This window comes from Bos taurus, chromosome 26 (genome assembly GCF_002263795.3).
Source record: "Bos taurus isolate L1 Dominette 01449 registration number 42190680 breed Hereford chromosome 26, ARS-UCD2.0, whole genome shotgun sequence".
NCBI lineage: Eukaryota > Metazoa > Chordata > Mammalia > Artiodactyla > Bovidae > Bos > Bos taurus.
In genome coordinates, this window is record NC_037353.1 from 34,326,046 (window position 1) to 34,347,719 (window position 21,674).

Here is a 21,674-nt window from a genome sequence, read left to right on the forward strand (position 1 = left end):
TTTCTTTTGACACATAGAAAATGTTCTATTTCTCTTTTATTGATTATCTTTGTACTTATTACTTAAAAAAATAATAATAGTGAACATTTGTTGAGGTTTTACAGTTTTACAGTGTACTAGGTACTATGCTGGAGAAGGCAATGGCACCCCACTTCAGTACTCTTGCCTGGAAAATCCCATGGATGGAGGAGCCTGGTAGGCTGCAGTCCATGAGGTCGCTAAGAGTCGGACACGACTGAGTGGCTTCCCTTTCACTTTTCACTTTCATGCATTGGAGAAGGAAATGGCAATCCACTCCAGTGTTCTTGCCTGGAGAATCCCAGGGACGGCGGAGCCTGGTGGGCTGCCATCTATGGGGTCGCACAGAGTCGTACACGACTGAAGAGACTTAGCAGCAGCAGCAGCAGCAGCAGCAGCAGCAGCAGGTACTATGCTAAATGTCTTATACAGATTATCTCTATACCCTCAAAGCTGACCTGTGAGGCAATTTACTGTCATTTTCCCATTTTACAAAAAAAAAACTGATACACAGAGAGATTTAGTGCCATGCCTGAGGTAACCTAGCAAGTAGTAAAGCCAGAATTTGACTTCAGGGAGCTTATTCTGTTTTTTAAAGAACTTTATTGCTGCGTATCTGACATACAGTGTATTGCAAGTGTGCAGGCCTTCCCACTCCCCCACTGCCTTCTGCCTGGTTTTCCAGGCGCCACTCATCACCGTGTCTTTTTTTTCTGCAGCTGCTTTCAAGACGTTTGTGGGTTTTTTTAATCTTTGGTTTTCAGAACTTAATGATGTGTGTAGGCGTGGTTTTCTTTCAGTTTCTCTTCCTTAAGGTGTACTAACCTTCTTGAATTCTGTGAATTTATATCTTTAATCACATTTTGGAAGTTCTGGTGTTATGTATTTTTTCTGCCCCAGTCTCTTGCTCTTCTCCTTCTAAGATTCCTGTTGCATGTATAATAGATCTGAAACTGTTCCACAGGCTCACTGGGGTCCATTCTCAGTGCAAAGCTGTGAAAGGGGAAACAAAATACAGCTGAAAACTCACCCTCCTGTAACTTGCTTTTCCAAGTTCTGACCCCTCTCTAGCAGTCTACCTGCTTTTGTTTACTATTCTCAGTCGTCAGGCATGTGTTTGTGTATGTGCTTTGATTTGGAGTTACTAGTTGTAATGGAAGGATGGGCTGTCTGGTACTTAGACCTCCCAATTTGTGTGGTTTTATTTTTTCTTCATACTGGTTTGTATAGTTCTTAATGAATATGTTGGGAGATTCTAATTTACATGGCTGTTATTACCTCTATCACCTTGGTAGTCAATACTGAGTTTTTCTCTGAATCTAGCCTTACACTTCATACTTTTTTTTTTCTGTATTATTTTCTTGACATGCTGTATTGATTAGGTAAAACAAATATGTTGTTTTTAATTTTCAGCAGTTCTGCTGTCTATAATATGGTCTGTTCTAAGAGCTATACAGTAGGAATTTTAAATAAGTCAAGGACCTTATGGAAACATCTTGTTCCTGTTCATTCTGTTAATCTATGATGTAGTTAGATCAGAAAAATTTAAGAGGATAATGTGACAATCAGTACCAGCAGAAAGCAATCATAGTCTTTGTGAATTTTAAAGGAGCTTAAAATAGGCGGGAAAAGGTTACAAAATTTCAACATCTTTCTAATAAAATAAAAAATTATTTTAAAGCTTTAGATAAAGGACACAGGGTTTTAAACTTAAAGTTGCTACATGATTTTGATCATATGTGGTTTTTATGTAGTTATCAAGATTAAGTTTAGATTTAAATGTTAATTTTTTATTCATGAGTTTAAATACAGTTGAAGATACTAATTTAGTCCTATCTTTTATCTTTTTTATCTGTTTATACTTACTAATGACCCCAACCCTAATATATGGATGGTGATAGTCAAATTTTAATACTTAATAATGTTCAACTTTTAATTTTTGGCATTTAGATGGTCTTCTGATTGTTGGTGTTCACTCGGCCAAGTTTCCAAATGAAAAAGTCCTGGATAACATTAGGAGTGCTGTTCTTCGATACAACATCACCCACCCTGTGGTTAATGATGCAGATGCCAGCCTTTGGCAAGAACTAGAAGTTTCCTGCTGGCCAACTCTGATCATACTCGGACCCCGTGGAAACATGTTGTTTTCTTTGATTGGAGAAGGACATAAAGAGAAATTATTTTTATATACTTCAATAGCTTTAAAGTATTACAAAGACAGGGGACAGATCAGAGCTAATAAAATTGGAATAAAACTCTATAAAGATTCCTTGCCACCTTCACCATTGCTGTTTCCTGGCAAAATAACAGTGGACCATGTTTCTAATAGATTGGTAATAGCAGACACTGGGCATCACAGAATTTTGGTCGTCTGGAAGAATGGACAAATTCAGTACAGCATTGGAGGTAAAGTTTGCTGATTATGATATATAATGTATTTTACATTATATATGTAAAAATTATTCAGAGAAATGTGTTAAAATGGAAATTTATAAATAACTATAGAAGGGCAATATACATTGACTGTTAACTTCATCAGAAATTATTTTGTTAATTAATGTGGGGTATCTGAATTAATGTCTTCTCACTTCCTCAAAAACAACCAAAACTACCCCAAAAAATTCCGTTAGATCAAAAGGAGGAAATCTTTTGTATAATTTTCAAGTATATCTGTATATTCCATCTTTTTTCAAAAAACTGTCACTTTATTGTATCTTATGAAAATATTGTATACATTTTAGATTTGAGGCATTTCATATGGAAGTATTATATTTCCCTTTCCATCAAAATACAGCCATATCTTTTTTAAGACCAAGATTAAATAAACCCTAAGAACTTGAGACTTAGATTATAAAATAAATAACCTAGGGTTTGTATAACATTATACCTTTCTCTCCTTCCATAAGAACTTAAGCATACTTTTGAATCCACTGCCTTTGGTTATAGCAAAATAAAAGTATCATATAGGCGTAGGTCATTTTCTTCCGTATCTCCCTGGTCTGTATCTAAAAAGGGCTCTTACTGACATCTTATGTAATTAAGAATATCTACTAAGTACACTATTAATCCTGCTCACCCAGGCTGAAATGACATCCAACAACGTATTAGTCAAGGAGAAAAGTAATTCATCTCTTTGCAGTCTTGATTTAGTCACACATGCACTGTTAGTACATAAGGTAGGATGCAAATAAACTAATCATACCCTCAGCCCTGAGGCTGTTCTTATTATGCCAGGATAATATTCCCTTAGCTCTTGAAGGCATTTGTTGTTTCTGTTAGAGTATGTGTGTGTTCTGTTTATTTTGCTTTGGCAACTTTGTATTTTAATTTGTAACAGGCAGAGAATTGTTACTCAAAAACATGTGTTATAGCAAGTTACATTTAAATAATTAAAAGCTTTTTAATAGCTTCTAAAATTTTCAAAATAGTTTAGATGGATATCCTTTGTTAAACAGAGAAACCAGCAGCAAACTACCTTTTCCAAATATGTTTCTAGAAATACTGTTATCTTGTGATAAATTTATAGTTATTCTGCAAGTTTTAAAAGAGAATTTTGTGGTCACATACACTCAGGAGATACTGATCAGATGTGCTTTAGAAGATTCTTGGTGGTGGTGGTCTCATTCTACTAGATCTTTTACTCTGCTAATGTGGCTCAAGAATATATGGGTTAATAGTACACAGTACTCTCCAGTCTGAAGTGACCACGGTACTCTCCCTTTTTTTTCCCCTCAGAGAGTTCTCATCATCAACAATAATAGTGTTATTAATAATAACAAACAAAATATGCCTGGCATTATTCTGAGCACTTTACCTGTATTAATGTACACAGTGCTATAAGTTAGGTATATTATTAGTTTCGTTTTACAGAAGAGAAACTTTTGTAAACTTTTGTCACACAGAACTTGCCTACATCAGCAGCTAACTAGAGCTGGGGTTTAAACCAAGTCTGTTAAGTTGGGATTCATGGGCTATTAAGAAATGCTTGAATGATCCTCATGACCTGTGAACCCCTTGAAACTGTTGGTGACATTTAATGCTGCTGCTGCTAAGGCACTTCAGTCATGTCCGACTCTGCGACCCCCGTAGACAGCAGCCCACCAGGCTCCTCTGTCCCTGGGATTCTCCAGGCAAGAACACTGGATTGGGTTGCCATTTCCTTTTCCAATGCATGAAAGTGACAGGTGAAAGCGAAGTCGCTCAGTCGTGCCTGACTCTTAGTAACCCCATGGACTGTAGCCTACCAGGCTCCTCCATCCATGAGATTCTCCAGGCAAGAGTACTGGAGTGGGGTGCCATTTCCTTCTCCAGACATTTAATGGGCATGTGTATTTTTGTAAGGGAAGGGCTCATAATTTTCATTGTTATCATCAAAGGAGTTTATCTTCCAAAATTGTTAAAAATCCTTCACCTAGATGCTGAAAGATTTAAATTATTTTTAATTCTTTGTAGTCTAGGTAATAGATGCCTTTTTTAAATTTTTTTTAAACTTTACATAATTGTATTAGTTTTGCCAAATATCAAAATGAATCCACCACAGGTATACATGTGTTTTGAATTAATTTCTTCTGATACAAACTACTAAAGTGTTCTAGTAACCATTATCTAGTAAGTCCTTTCACTTGCAAAACTTACTGCTGAGAAAAACAGGTATCTCGGGAAACAGGTTAGTTTTTAGGTTGTTGTTGTTCAGTGGCTCAGTCATGTCTGACTCTTTCCGACCCCATGGACTGCAGAAGTATCATATTAAAATCCCAGCTTTAAATATAAGTTTTTGTTTGGGGGTTTTTGTTTGCTTGTTTTACTTTGAGATAAGAAAAATTTTCTTTTATGGTTATTTTGTCTTTTAGGACCTAACCCTGGAAGAAAAGATGGAATCTTTTCAGAGTCAAGTTTTAACTCACCACAAGGTGTAGCCATAATGAATAATATCATATATGTGGCAGATACAGAAAATCACCTTATAAGAAAGGTAATTTTCCATTTTAAATAAAGTTTTAATACTTCTAATCAGAAAAACATATATACTTGCTACATAAATATTTGAAATGAGAGGGTGTTGCTTAAATATTTCAGATCATCCTTTTCTTAGAGGTACTTGCTTTAACTTTATTCTTATGTAACTTGTTTTTCTGTGTGTCAGCATATTGTCACAGAGGGCAAATCAAGTCCTTTTTTTAATCCTTTATTTCAAACTCATGTGCCTGATCACCATAAGGCTCCCCAATTTGAAATATTTTCTTAATCAGTTTGTAAAGTGATGCTTTGTCCCTTTTCAGTTAAATTTTCTCAAATCTAGGAAAAAAGCAAACACTCCTGCCTCCCTTCAGCTCTTATGTTTTCTCTGGGAATATTTATGTGTCAATTAGACTTAAATATTTTTGTAGTCTCATTATAGTAGTAATATATGATCTCGTTTTTTTTAAATGATGTAATACCTAAAGATTTAAAAAGTCCCCTGTGATCTATTTGGGCTCCCTAGTGGACTCCAGTGTTCTTGCCTAGAGAATCCAGGGACGGGGAAGCCTGGTGGGCTGCCATCGATGGGGTCGCACAGAGTCGGACACGACTGAAGCGACTTAGCAGCAGCAGCAGCAGTGATAACCAACCATTGTTAAAATTTGTGTCTTCAGAAATTTTCTACTCATATGCAAACTAATTTTGTCTTTAGAGAATCTTCTTTTTTAAACAAATGGAATCATAATGAATATACATAATTTTTGCATTCCTCTTTAACTTTTTTTTCCCATATTAGTCATATGAATATGACTGTGCAGTATTACCTAGTTATTTTAAGCATTTCTTACTGATGAGTATTTTGGCTGTAATTTATTGGTCTTTAACGTGCCATCTATTTGGAAAATAAGTTCATCTAACCCATTCTGTCTGAACATACTATTTCAGGCACTTCCCTTGCTTTTCTCACTATTTCTCTCTATCGATGTTTTTGCCTATTTATATTGACAAAATTGTCAACTAATATACTTAGTTGATAATTATACATAAAATAGGAAAAAACATGTAGAACATATAATGATAATAATCACTGTAGTGTAAATCCCCACATGGGCGTGAAATTTGTTTTCTTTACTACTGAAATCCTAAGCACCTAAAACAGAGCCTGGCCCACAGTAGGTGTATTTAATAGATATTTATTGAATAAATTTATGAGCAAGTAACATCTGTTGAATGAAGCATTTTCTAAAGTGTATATTCATCCTAATATGAAAAGATGTTACATGAGAAAAAGATTTTGTGGCTTTGTAAATTAAAGCAGATTTGTTTTTTAAACATCTTAGAGAATTTCTTAGATTTTAATATGCCATATATTGTGCATACGTTAGTGGGGGGATATGTGTGCAGTATTTCTAAACTTACTTGACCAAGAAGCCCTATTTAGCAGAACTTTTCATAGGACTAATAACTTAACGTTGTGTACTTTGGGCAACCGTGATTTTACGTTGCTCCTTAAAGGTCAGTATTTCTTTATCATTATCTTTTTTGGGTCTGTGCTTCTAAAATTCATAGTATCGTAGATATCGAAGAGAATAATGAAGTAGTAAGGTATTTAGCCCACAAGGTAGAGGGAATACTTGTCCTTTTTTGATTACACATTAATTTCTCTTGCTTTAGAACTTAGTGGGTATTAGAGTATTGATAGCATAATCATCATAAGAAATATAGGTTACTTGGAGTCATTTTTATATTTTATGACAGTTTCAGTTCAGTCGCTCAGTCGTGTCCGACTCTTTGCAACCCCACGCCAGGCCTCCCTGTCCATCACCAACTCCCGGAGTTCACCCAGACTCACGTCCATCGAGTCAGTGATACTATCCAGCCATCTCATCCTCTGTCGTCCCCTTCTCCTCCTGCCCCCAATCCCTCCCAGCATCAGAGTCTTTTCCAATGAGTCAACTCTTTACAGTTTAGTATCTTCAAAAAATGGAAATGATGTAGAATTATTTCTTCCTCTCTTTTTAAATCTATAAAAATGTTTATTTTACGTTTTTAAGATCTCATTTGCAGAGGGTGGACCATACTCCTGTATTTATACCTCATGAACATCTTTGTTCCATGTCAGCCTGTTTCTTGTTAGAAATAATTTACTTACTTTTGTAAATTCCTCTTCATCTCCGTTTCTGTCTCCCCTGCCATTCCCTGTACATAAGTACACCTATAGGCAGCCTTTCTGATGTGTTTAATTCACATCTTTTTATTTGTTTGTGACATCTATTTATTTGTTTGTTATAAAACCTGTAGTATTTTATTTGTTTGTGACCTTATAAAATCTGTAGTATTTTAAGAACTTTATTGTGATATATTTTCCATAGAATAAAGGTCACCCGTTTCAAGTATATAATTTAGGAATTTTTAGTAAATTTAACAAGTTGTGAAACCATTATCATAAATCATTTTTAGAACATTTTCATCTTCCTAGTAAGAACCCTCATACCTAGTTATAATTAATCCCCATTTCCATCCCCCAGTTTCTGTATAAATTTGCCTCTTTTGAACATTTATATAAATAGAATCATATAATGTATGGTCTGTGTGTCTGGCTTCTTTCATTCTGTGTAATGTTTTTGAGGTTCACTGATGATGTAACATGTCAGGAGTTCCTTTATACTGCTGAAGAGCATTCCATTGCATGTATAAACCACATTTTATCCAGTAACCAGTTGGTGACATTTAGGGTGTTTCCAATTTTTGGCTATTACAAATAATTCACATAGAAGTTTTGTGTGGGCATACATTTTTATTTCTTTGGGGGGGTTGTTGTTGTTCAGTCACCCAGTCCGACTCTTTGTGACCCCATGGACTGCAGTGTGCCAGGCTTCCCTGTCCTTCACCATCTCCTGGACCTCACTCATACTCATGTTCATTGAGTTGGTGATGCCATCCAACCATCTCATCCTCTCTCGTCCCCTTCTCCTCCTGCCTTCAATCTTTCCCAGCATCAGGGTCTTTTCCAGTGAGTCAGTTCTTTGCATCAGGTGGCCAAAGGATGAGTTTCAGCTTCAGCATCAGCCCTTCCAATGAATATTTAGGACTGATTTCCTTTAGGATGGCCTGGATTGATCACTTAGCAGTCCAAGGGACTCTGAATAGTCTTCTCCAGCACCACAGTTCAAAAGCATCAGTTCTTCTGTGCTCAGCCTTCTTTATGGTCCAACTGTTATATCCATACGTGACTACTGGAAAAACCGTATCTTTGACTAGATGGACCTTTGTCTCTGCTTTTGAATATGCTGTCTAAACTTGGCATAGCTAAGGGTTCAACTTCATTCTTTTACATGTGGACATCCAGTTATCCCAGAACCATTTATAGAAGAGACTGTTCTTTCTCCTTTGAGTAGTCTTGGCAGCCTTTAGAAAATCAATTATTCATACATGCATGGGTTTATTTCCAGACTTTCACGTCTGTTCCATTGGTCTGTTTTTCTGTCTTTATGGTAAAATCACACTGTTTTGATTGTCATAACTTAATAAGTTGTGCAATCAGAAAGTATGAGTCTTCCTACTAATTTGTCAACATTTTTTGACCGTTCCTGAATCCCTCTCAGTTCTACAAGAATTTTAGGATCAACTTAGCCATTTCTGCAAAAACTTCTGTTTCTTTCTCATGTGAATATATTTTTTGAAAAAAACACACAACAGTTTTATCTTTTCCCTTTTCATTTTTATACTTCATTACCTTTTATTATATTGCTTTTAAGCATTATGGTAATAGTAGATATCTTGTCATGCTCATAGTCTTAAATAGAATGCAAGTAAACTTTCTCCAGAAGTTTACATGCATTTTCTGTAGCTTTGGGAAATAAAATATTTATGAAGTTAAGAAATTTTCTCTTAGTTACTAAGAATTATTATATAATTTTATTAAATGCATTTTCTGTATTTATGGAAATAATTGTATAGTTTTTTGCCTGTAGTATACTGATGTGATGAGTTATATTATTAGGTGTATTTGATGTTGAGTCATCTTTTTATCCCTGGAATAAAACTTACCTAATCATGATTTTTTTAAAAAGCCAAATTAGATTTGATTATCCAAAATTACATTCAATGTTATAAAATTCATATTCATAAATTCTATATTTTCTTGTTCTGTTCTCACCTGATTTTGGATCAAGGTCATACTGATCTCATCAAGTGAGTTTTTTTCTTTTTTTTCTGTTTTTTTTGAATAATTTGCCTCACATAGGAATTAATGGTTTTTGAATATTTATTAAAACTCCTATAACATTACCTAGGCCCAGGCTTTCTCCAAGAGGAATTTTTAAACTATCCTATCAGTTTCTGTGAAAAGAGAGTGAAAGTGAAGTCGCTCAATTGTGTCCGACTCTTTGCAACCCCATGGACTGTAGCCTACCACATTCCTCCGTCAATGGGATTTTCCAGGCCAGAGTACTGGAGCGGGTTGCCATTTCCTTCTCCAGGGGATATTCCCGACCCAGGGATCGAACCCAGGTCTCCCACATTGTAGGCAGATGCTTTACCACCTGAGCCACCAGGGAAGTCTTAAATCAAGATCTATTTCAAGAACCCATCCCTGGCTGCCTTTTGTATTTTTGCAGATTATATGTTGCAATAAAAATATAAAGTTACATTGATTAACATTTTTTATAATTTCAGAAGATTATAGAGCAGCTACCCAAAATAATGCAAGAGGATATCACCAAAATAAATCAATGTAATTTGCCATAATAACAGAATGAAATAGCCATCTGATGCTTTACTAGATTCAGAAAAAAACTGGAAAACATTTAATCATGTTAAAGTTAATAAACTTGAAATGGAAATGAGTGTCTGCAATAGGATAAATATCATCTACAAAAAGCTTACAGCTACACTTAATGCAAAGTATTGAATACTTTTGCCTCATGATTGGGAACAAGACAAGGCATGATCACGTTCATCATGCCTATTAAACATTGTACTGAAAGTACTAGCCATTATAATGAGGCAAAAAAGAGGAATAGAAGGCATATAGGATAAAAAGGAAGAAAAACAACTATTTGCCAGAGACATGTCATGTACATAGAAGACTGTATCTATACAATCTTACAAAGTAAGATTATATATATATATATATATATATATAATATCTATCTATATAGATATATCTATCTGTATATTTTCTATATATATCTATACAATCTTACAAAGTAATCTATACAAAGTTACTCCAACTAATAAGTGAATTTGGGAAGGTTACAAACTACAAAGTCAATGTAAAAAGATCCATATTTTTATATACTAGTAACAGTCAACTGGAAATGGAATTTTAAAATTCTGTTTACTTAGCAACCAAAATAGAATATTGGAATAAATTTTTAGAAATACATAACCATAAAACATTGCAGTCACTGCAGATGGTGACTGCAGCCATGAAATTAGAAGACGCTTGCTCCTTGGGAGAAAAGCTATGACCAACTTAGACAGCATATTAAAAAGCACAGACATTACTTTGCCAACAAAGGTCCGTCTAGTCAAAGCTATGATTTTTCCAGTAGTCGTGTATGGATATGAGAGTTGGACCATAAAGAAAACTGAGCACTGAAGAATTGATGCTTTTGAACTGTGGTGTTGGAGTAAACTCTTTTTTTTTTTTTTTTTTTTTAATTTTATTGTAGTGGTTTGCCATACATTGACATGAATCCTCCACGGGTGTACATGTGTTCTCCATCCTGAACTCCCCTCCCACCTCTCTCCCCATCCCATCCCTCTGGGTCATCCCAGTGCACCAGCCCCGAGCACCCTGTCTCATGCTTTGAACCTGGACTGGAGATCTGTTTCACATATGATGTTATACATGTTTCACTGCCATTCTCCCAAATCATCCCACCCTCTCCCTCTCCCACAGAGTCCAAAAGACTGTTCTATACATCTGTGTCCCTTTTGCTGTCTCATGTATAGAGTCATCGTTACCATCTTTCTAAATTCCACGTATATGCATTAGTATACTGTATTGGTGTTTTTCTTTCTGGCTTACTTCACTCTGTATAATAGGCTCCAGTTTCATCCACCTCATTAGAACTGATTCAAATGAATTCTTTTTAATAGCTGAGTAATATTCCATTGTGTACATATACCACAGTTTTCTTATCCATTTTTCTGCTGATGGACATCTAGGTTGCTTCCATGTCCTGGCTTATAAACAGTGCAGCGATGAACATTGGGGTACACGTGTCTCTTTCAGTTCTGGTTTCCTCAGTGTGTATGCCCAGCAGTGGGATTGCTGGGTCATATGGCAGTTCTATTTCCAGTTTTTTAAGGAATCTCCACACTGTTCTCCATAGTGGCTGTGCTAGTTTGCATTCCCACCAACAGTATAAGAGGGTTCCCTTTTTTCCACACCCTCTCCAGCATTTATTGCTTGTAGACTTCTGGATCGCAGCCATTCTGACTGGAGTGAAATGGTACCTCATAGTGGTTTTGATTTGCATTTCTCTGATAATGAGTGATGTTGAGCATCTTTTCATGTGTTTGTTAGCCATCTGTATGTCTTCTTTGGAGAAATGTCTGTTTAGTTTGTTGGCCCTTTTTTGATTGGGTCTTTTATTTTTCTGGAATTGAGCTGCAGGAGTTGCTTGTATATTTTTGAGATTAATTCTTTGTCAGTTGCTTCGTTTGCTATTTTTCTCCCATTCTGAAGGCTGTCTTTTCACCTTACTTAGTTTCCTTCGTTGTGCAAAAGCTTTTAAGTTTAATTAGGTCCCATTTGTTTATTTTTGCTTTTATTTCCAATACTCTGGGAGGTGGGTCATAGAAGATCCTGCTGTGATTTATGTCAGAGAGTGTTTTGCCTGTGTTTTTGTCTAGGAGTTTTATAGTTTCTGGTCTTATGTTTAGGTCTTTAAACCATTTTGAGTTTATTTTTGTGTATGGTGTTAGAAAGTGTTCTAGTTTCATTCTTTTACAAGTGGTTGACCAGTTTTCCCAGCACCACTTGTTAAAGAGATTGTCTTTTCTCCATTGTATATTCTTGCCTCCTTTGTCGAAGATAAGGTGTCCATAGGTGCGTGAATTTATCTCTGGGCTTTCTATTTTGTTCCATTGATCTATATTTCTGTCTTTGGAGTGAAGTCTTGAGTGTCCCATGGACTGCAAGGAGATCAAACTAGCCAATCCTAAAGGAAATCAGTCCTGAATATTCATTGGAAGGATTGATGCTGAAGCTGAAGTTCCAATTCTTTGGCCACCTGATGCAAAGAGCTGACTTATTTGAAAAGGCCCTGATGCTGGGAAAGATCAAAGGCAGGAGGAGAAGGGGATGACCGAGAATGAGATGGTTGGATGGCATCACTGACTCAAAGGACATGAGTTTGATTGAGCAAGCTCCGGGAGCTGATGCTGGACAGGGAGGCCTGGTATGCTGCAGTCCATGGGGTCACAAGGAGTCTGACATGACTGAGCAACTGAACTGAACTGAGAAAAATTAACTCAGTATTGGACTGCAAAACTCAGTATTAAAATTCATTTTATTCTAAATTGATCTATAGACTTAATGCAGTCCCAATCCAAACACTTCAGACTCTGTGCGACCCCATAGACGGCAGCCCACCAGGCTCCCCCGCCCCTGGGATTCTCCAGGCAAGAACACTGGAGTGGGTTGCCATTTCCTTCTCCAGTGCATGAAAGTGAAAAGTGAAACTGAAGTCACTCAGTCGTATCCGACTCTTTGCGACCCCATGGACTGCAGCCTACCAGGCTCCTCCATCCAGGGGATTTTCCAGGCAAGAGTACTGGAGTGGGGTGCCATTGGAACTAGGATCCCACAAACCACATGGTGTAGCCACAAAATAATTAAGGTGAAAAGTCACAGTCTATCAGAAAATAGTCACAAAAATTCACAAAAATACATCTATGAAGAGGATTAGTATCTGTGTAATATAAAGGTATCTACAGCTGAAAAATGGGATGACAACCCAATAAAAAATGAGCCAGAGATTTTAACATTTTTCAAAAGCAGATATGATAGTAACCACAAGTACATAGAAAAATGATCAACATTGTGAGTTGAAAAGGAAATGTGAGTTCAAACCACAGTAAATATCAATGTATATCCCCTGTAATGATTAAAATTAAAAAGACTGGGAGATGGGAGGGAAGTTCAAAAGGGAGAGGATATATGTATACCTATAGCTGATTCATGTTGAGGTTTGACAGAAAACAACAAAATTCTGTAAAGTAATTATCCTTCAATTAAAAAAAAAGACCGACAATACCAGAGGTCGGCGAGGATATGGAGCAATTTGAACTCTCATACGTTATTGGTAGAAATAGAAAATGATAGACCATTGGAGAAAACCTTCTGGAAGTTTTTATATCAAGCTGCTAATACACCTGCCCTATAACATAGCAGTTACTGTCCTGTGTACATACCCAAGAAAAGCGAAAGCATGTCCACAAAAAGGCTTATATGAGAATGTAAATAGCATCCCTACTTAAAGGCCCCCAAGCTGGAAATAGCCCAGGTGTCCATCAGTAAGAAAATATATAAATGAGGGACTTGGTAGTCCAGTGGCTACGACCCTGAGTTCCCAAGGCAGGGGGCCCAGGTTCAATCCCTGGTCAGGAAGCTAGTTCTCACATGCTGCAACTAAAGATCCTACATGCCTCAACTAAGACCCAGTGCAGCCAAATAAATAATAATACATTTTTTAAAAATATGTAAATGAGCTGTGATATATTCTTTTGATGGAATACTATTCAGCAATCAAAAGGAACATGAATAAATTTCAAACATGTTAAATGAAAGAAGCCTCAAAAAAGAGTTCATTACTGTATCATTTCATTTATCTGAAATCCTAGAAGAGTTACAGCTAATCTATGATGGGAAAAAAAATTTAATACTGTTTGCCACTGGAGTTGGGGATGACTGGAAAGAGGTGTGAAGGAACTTTCTGGAGTGACGGTAACGTTCTGTATCTTTATGTACGTTGGGGGCTACACAAGTTTCTGTATCTTTGAGAATTTATCAGATGGTACACTTATGATTTGTACATTTTGTTGTAAGTTTTGCCTCAAAAGAAAACGGAGGTCTGAAACAATGAAGCACTCGAGTTAAATTCTTTCAGCTTTTCTCTGTGTTTGAAAATTTTCATGAGATGTTGAAAAGTCTCAGGAGATGAAACCAGAGTATCTTTTTTTTCAGTAGAATGCGTTAGTTTTTTGGTTTATGAAGCAGAGGCATGTAGTAGAGCTGGAAGTCCAAGATCCTGGACTTACTGGCTCTGGGGTGTTGGGATCTTAATGATCTGTGCCTCAGTTTCCTCTGAAATAATCAAAATCACAGTTGTAGGGATATGTGAGTTTGGATGGATAGATGGGGTCAGTGCTTGCCACATGTTAAATTCTAAATGTGTTAATTACTAACCAAGCACAATTGAAATATACATTTAATTTTAAGAAGTGTTTTTCTTGATGCTGCTTTACATTTTCAAATGTCACCTTCTTTTAGAATATTTTATAGTTGAGTTCAATACCGGTTTTGGTAGAGGCATGATGAAGGCGAGTGGGTAAGAGGAAAGTAGGGGAATGGATGGATAGAGAAGTGAAAAGGACTAAGTTTTATGCATTTTAATAACAAGATCACCGTGTACTTGATAAACCTTTTTTCTTAAGCTTTTTTAAAAATATTTATGTTGCACGTTTCCTTTTTTATTTTACATACAAAACCACTCAGTTTTTTTAATATAGAATAAGTTCACACATAGAATAAATAAAGCACATGTTTTCTATATGTTCTATTGTAAATAGATGCATTGTATAAAACCTGTATTAATTTCTATAGATTGACCTAGAAGCTGAGATGGTGAGCACTGTGGCTGGCATTGGAATTCAAGGTACAGATAAAGAAGGTGGAGCTAAAGGAGATGAACAGCCCATTAGTTCCCCTTGGGATGTAGTTTTTGGAAGGTCAGGTATGTAAACTTGATATTAAATAAGTAAATTTTGCTGAGTTAAAGTAAGATTTTTAAAATATTATAGGAACATTCATTTGGATTAATCATTACTAGTTATTTTATGCTTTTATATCCATGACTTGGGATTTGTTAATTGCATAAAAGCAAAGCTACCAATAACATATAGAAGGTAGGATAACTATATAATTATATATAACATGTGACATTACATGCATGTTTTATATACACGATAGATTATATATTTCTCTAATGTTAAAGAATTTCATCTTAGTTGCAGTTTTCGATTAAGATAGTTCTGAATATTCTTAAATTGGAAGGATTATAGTTTCAAAATTTCAAAAGGTTATTCATGCAGTATACTGTTTAACAGTGTCCTTTTTATTTACTGCCATGTGAAAAACAAATCAAGAAATGACTGGGGATTTTTTTTAGATTATTAAAATTTTAATTTAAAAATTATAGCTTATTTTGAGTAGTTTAAAAAAATAATAATACTTATATATAATGGAATATTCCTCAGTCATAGAAAAGAGTGAAATCTCGCCATTTGTGACAACATAGACGGACCTAGAAGGTGTTATACTACATGAATGTATCAGAGAAAGACACACACTGTCTAATTTCGCCTATAATCAGAATTTATATTGTTTAAAAACAGGGTGTACTTTACCAGATGTTTTACTATGTTGGATTCATTTAGTAGAGTACTTGCATATTTTTCTAGGCTAAAAATTTTTCGGTCCTACTTTATGGCATGGAATTTCTGGTTGTTTATCTCATATTGAGAGTGTACCTAAATTGCTTTCCAAGGAAAATATTGGCTCTGTTGACAAGTACTCCCTCAGCTTCCAACTGGAGTGATGTGCTGAGGCTTATATCTTTATTAGGCTCAGTTTTTAGAAAGGAAACGAGTGCTACCTTAGCTCAGTAGATCATTAAAAGCACGCGTGCATGCTAAGTTGCTTCAGTCATGTCCAACTCTGTACGACACTATGAGTGCAGCCTGCCAGGCTCCTCTGTTCGTGGAATTCTCCAGGCAAGAATACTAGTGAGGTTTGCCGTGTGCCCTCCTCCAGGGGATCTTCCTGACCAAGGGATCAAACCCACATCTCTTGCATCCCCTGCATTGGCAGGCAGTTTCTTTACCTCTAGTGCCACCTGGGAAGCACCATTAAAAGCATGTGGCTCTGCATTTAACTTAACAGTTAAAGAGATGGGAATACCAGACCACCTTACCTGTCTCCTGAGAAATATGTATGCAGGTCAAGAAGCAAGTTAGAACTGGACATGGAACAATGGACTGGTTCCAAATTGGGAAAGGAGTATGTCAAGGCTGTATATTATCACCCTGCTTATTTAACGTATATGCAGAGTACATCATGCGAAATGCCGAACTGGAATCAAGATTGCTAGGAGAAACATCAATAACCTCAGATACGTAGATGATACTACCCTTATGGCAGAAAACAAAGAAGAACTAAAGAGCCTATTAATGATGAAAGTGATGAAAGTGAAAGAGGAGAGTGAAAAAGTTCGCTTAAAACTCAACATTCAAAAAACTAAGATCGTGGCATCCAGTCTGATCACTTCATGGTGAATGGCTGGGGAAACAATAGAAACAGTGAGAGACTTTATATTTTGGGGCTCCAAAATCACTGCCGATGGTGATTGCAGCCATGAAATTCAAAGATGCTTGCTCCTTAGAAGAGAAGCTATGACCAACCTAGGCAGCATATTAAAAAGCAGAGACATTACTTTGCCAACAAAGGTCCGTCTAGTCAAAGCTATGGTTTTTCCAGTAGTCACGTGTGGATGTTAGAGTTGGACTGTAAAAAAAACTGAGCACCAAAGAATTGATGCTTTTGAACTGTGGTGTTGGAGGAAACTCTTGAGAGTCCCTTGGACTACAAGGAGATCAAACCAGTCAATCCTAAAGGAAATCAGTCCTGAGTATTCATTGGAAGGACTGATGCTGAAGCTGAAGCTCCAGTCCTTTGACCACCTAATGCGAAGAACTGACTCATTGGGAAAGACCCTGATGCTGGGAAAGATCAAAGGCAGGAGGAGATGACAGAGGATGAGATGGTTGGATGGCATCACTGACTCGATGGACATGAGTTTGAGCAAACTCTGGGGGCTGATGATGGACAGGGAAGTCTGGCGTGCTGCAGTCCATGGGTCGCAAAGAGTCAGACACAGTTGAGCGACTGAACTGAGCTGAACTTAAAATCACTTCCCTTCCAGATACTTGGCAAGAGGAATAATCTTGAATTTAAATAACCTTAAATAAGCTCAGCACCTTTCAAATGCTAACAGCAAATGGTTTTCAAATACTGTAGGAATGTCCTGTAATCACAATGGCTACAAGAGTTTTCTTTTTTTTTAAACCACAAGAGTTTTTAACCTTGTCTTAATATACCCAAGGCATTTGTGGTTAGACTTTGTGAAGTACTTAAATTTCCCAGAAATTCTACTTAAGGTTTGGGGGGAATTGGTCAGATTCTCATCAGAGTTTCAAAGTGGTATGTTACCCAAAATCATTTTTAGAACCACTGCTTTAAATCACTCTGAAATATAATCCTGGATTAATGTATTTTGTCAGGGTATGGGGAAATTGGATCATAGACTACTTCCTCTCCTTACAATTGTTTTTACTAAACTATATTTTGGCATCATATCATTCATTTAAAAATATTTTAACATATCAATGTATTTTACATTCATTTTTATTTATATGTTTCATATTTATATTTCATCAAAACACAGTCCTATGGGACTGTTAACTGTTTTTACTGTAAGGGCTTGCTGCTAATTTTAGTTACTATCTTAATCTCTCTGAACATCTACTAGAGAATTTCTTTTCTGTGTTATAGATAATTATACTTTTTTCTCAGTATCAAGTTTATTTTTAAGCTCCTGGATGATTTAAATATCGTGTTTGCATTGTTATATTAATTTCTGGGAAACTTAGATTTGTCTTTAGCAAAGTATAATGGAAACATGACATTCATATTTTAATATTAGTATGGCTGCATCTTTTTTTTCTTCTCTCTTTACCTATTGCTTCAATTTTATTATTTTAAATTTATTTATCTTACTAGGGTTTCTTTCTTTGTGAACTACCTAAATACTTTGTAAAATAAAAATGGAAGTGAATAAATCCAGTAGAATCCTTTATTGAAGTGATTGGCTATGATAAGTGATCCATAAAGGAAAAAAATTGTTAAATCTGAGAATCGTAAAACTAAAAATGCTTTAAGAACTATAAATATACATTGTGTCCCCTGACAGTCTTTATTATGTATTATTTTGGTGTCCTTAAACCATGATGAGTTTTTTTTAAACACCTGCAAAATAAACTGAGGGCTGAAATTTTTTAAAGCTATTCTTTCCAGTTATCTTTCCACATCTAGTTCACTAATAATTTGACTTAGCTACTTGCCTTTATTGAGTCTTTCCAAAGTATTAACTTTGTTTTCAGAAAAATAGCTTCCCTTTTGCATTCATGTTGAATTGATTCATATACATTTAAGTTATATAATTGTAGAACTGGTTTAAGCAAATGTGGGATTAAATGCAGTTTGACAGGGACTGTGGTTAAGAAGAATTGTTTTTGTAAACAATTAAATTCTTTAATACTTTAAAAATTATATAGAATATTTCTGAAATTCTACCATATTTAGGAATATGAAAGAGGGTGGAATTATCAGAAGGAAAACATGAAAAATAGGTTGTATTTATTGTAATATCTTCATATATTAAGCTGTTGTGCAGTGCAAACAAGAGCCCACAGCCATACCTAGTAGCATAGATGAGTATTAGGAAATCTGTTGAGCAGAAAAATGTTCCGTTTTTGTAGAATGTTCAGTAGCAAGCAAGACTAATTATACAATGAGAGAGCCGTTCAAACATGGTAATTTTTAAAAACTGAAGAATATAATAAAAAAACATTTTTAGACTGGTAGAGAGGAGGATGATATATTCATAAAGGGATGCAGGAGGTTTTCAAATAATACTGCCTTTTGTTGAGCTGGTGGTATGCACATGGATATTTATTTACTGTTTAATCTTTATAATGAACACTTATCTATTCATATGCATATTTAAAGAAAAAGTAAATCTTAAAAGGAAATAAAATAGGTCAGAGAATGGAAAATAAAAGATAAATATACAGTTGAATATATACTCCCCGAAGAGACTCAGATAATGAACAGCACACTTAAAGAAGACATTAAGGAAAGGGATTTGAAATACCTCTGATTATTTTAAATATATATGTAATATGTAAATGTGTGTGTTTGTATTTTAACTAGTACCTGAATATTTAACCCAATTATGCTGTTACAGTGATAAAAGCATGAAAATAATTAACATTTATGCCAAAGTTTTTTCATCTTTATTTTTGATTATCACTCTAAATATGGTCAGAACTTTGTCATCCACTAAATAATTAAAAATAACTCCAATAAAATCATTTTTCAGCAGAAACATTGCCATGTTTCTAATGTGCATATTAAATCTGTGCTGATTCTTACTCATACAAGACAATAACCCAGGAATTATTTTTTATTGTAAAAATTTTTTTTTTCAGTATCCCCTGCTAGTCTCTAAGTAATTCAGACTTTACCTGATTTTAAATCACTTAAGGAAAGATAGTATGCCTGAATCCCATTAACCTTCCTTGGCCCTTTAATCAGCATTTCCCTAGATAGAAATTTAGCTGTACTTATTTGACCTTTAATGATTGAAATCCAACTATTTAGTATGCTTGTCTGGTAATTTACAGCTTAGATAATATGCATCTCTGACTTCCATTATTATGCTCTGAAATAACATTTATCTTCTAATCAGGTGAAACAGAATTTTTTTTTGAGGAATAAATCTTATATAATGTGACTAATGTGTTTTTATTTTAATAAAATAAAACAGTTGTATTTTTGTATCTGAATATTATCACATTGACTTGGTGTTTATAAAGCACAAGCTCCCTTCTGCAGTTCCTTCATTCTGATCATAACACTGATAATCTGGATTTGGCCTCACTGCTATGTGCTGCTGTGTTAGTCACTCAGTCCTGTCCAACTCTTTGTGACCCCAAGGGCTGTAGCCTGCCAGGCTCCTCTATCAATAGAATTCTGCAGGCAAGAATACTGGCTGCTGCTGCTGCTAAGTTGCTTCAGTCATGTCCGACTCTGTGTGACCCCATAGACAGCAGCCCACCAGGCTCCCCCATCCCTGGGATTTCCCAGACAAGAACACTGGAGTGGGTTGCCATTTACTTCTCCAATGCATGAAAGTGAAAAGTGAAAGTGAAGTTGCTCAGTTGTGTCCGACTCTTTGCAACCCATGGACTGCAGCCTACCAGGCTCCTCCATCCATGGGACTTTCCAGGCAAGAGTGGGGTGCCATTGCTTTCTCCAAGAATACTGGAGTGTGTAGCCATTCCCTTCTCCCTGGAATCTTCCCAACCCAGTCATCGAACCTGGGTCTTCTGCATCACAGACAGATTCTTTACCATCTGAGCCACCAGGGAGTTGAACTCACTAAAATATTATTATTCCAGGTTTAGCTGTGTGAATACCAACAAATTATTTAACCCCTTTGAATTTCAGTTTTTTATAAAATAGAGATGATAATAACAAGACTTGCTAATGTTGTCAAATTAAACGAAATAATCCATGTAAAGGGCTTATTCTTAGCTCAGTGCCTTAAACTAGGAAGTGTTCTGAATGGTTATCCTTTTCATCACCACACCCCCCATCATTATCCTCATCAGTTGATATGTAGAATCATGTCAACTCCTGAATCCCAATCTGACACAGCCTCTGCTTCTGCACTCTTTTTCATACCCCTAGCTTCTAAAGGAAATAAGTACACAGACACCAAGAACAAACAGGCTCACACTAATATTACTTTGAGGCTTTGGCCTCAACCCTAGATGAGCTAGTCTGGCCTGTTTGGAGAAGTTGGACACCTGATTTGATCTTTCACTTGTGTAGAAACCAGACAGTTCTTTGGCCAAGTTAGGCTTTAAACTCATGTCATCTTCTAATGATTACAGTTTTATTTCCAATCTTTATGCTTTTTGCTTCTTTTTCTTACTTGTATGAATTAGGACCTTCATATGATGCTAAATAAGTGTTGATAGCAGATCTCCTTGTCTCATTTCTATTCACGGGGAATGTCTTAGCTCGGGCTGCCATAACAAAATGCCACAGACTGGGTGGCTTAAACAACAGAATTTTATTTTCTCACAGTTCTGGAGGCTAGAAATCCAAAGTCAAGGTGCCAGCACAATTGGTTTCTGGTGAGAGCTCTCTTCTGGCTTATAGAAGGTCACCTCTAAGCTTTGTCTTCACGTGGCAAGGGCAAAATAAAATAAGAATATAATAATGAAGAGATTTTGATCTAGTTTTAAAGTGATTAAGCAGAGACTGAGTCCCCAGAGCATATGGATGCCGTTGTCACTTTTAATACAGTTTTTGTTTATAAAAGTATTTGACTATGAAAAATTAAATTGAAATAAACTATCTTCCTTTAGATTTCTATGATAGCAATTAACAGAGAAAGCAGCAACATGTTAAATAGAATTTTCCGTTGGATTGTCTGGGTTCAGATTCCAGTTCCTTCATTTACTAGCTCTGTGATCCTGTCAAGTCACATGACCTCTCTGAGCCTCAGTTTCCTCTGTAAAGGGCCACCTGTCTTCCAGGGCTTTTGAGA

The 21,674-nt window shown here is 35.9% G+C and overlaps 1 protein-coding gene across 2 annotated transcripts in view; it reads left to right on the top strand.

The window, feature by feature from the left end:
• NHLRC2 (NHL repeat containing 2) overlaps positions 1-21,674 on the top strand; it is a 55,632-nt gene that overhangs the window by 18,827 nt on the left and 15,131 nt on the right. For both annotated transcript variants that reach the window (XR_009492943.1, NM_001083723.2), the window contains exons 3-5: positions 1,969-2,424; positions 4,869-4,990; positions 14,819-14,948. Coding sequence is in view for 1 of the 2 variants with exons in the window: in NM_001083723.2 (NP_001077192.1) it covers positions 1,969-2,424; positions 4,869-4,990; positions 14,819-14,948 (708 nt within the window). In the remaining variant the exon portion in view is untranslated. The remainder of the gene's footprint in view (positions 1-1,968; positions 2,425-4,868; positions 4,991-14,818; positions 14,949-21,674) is intronic.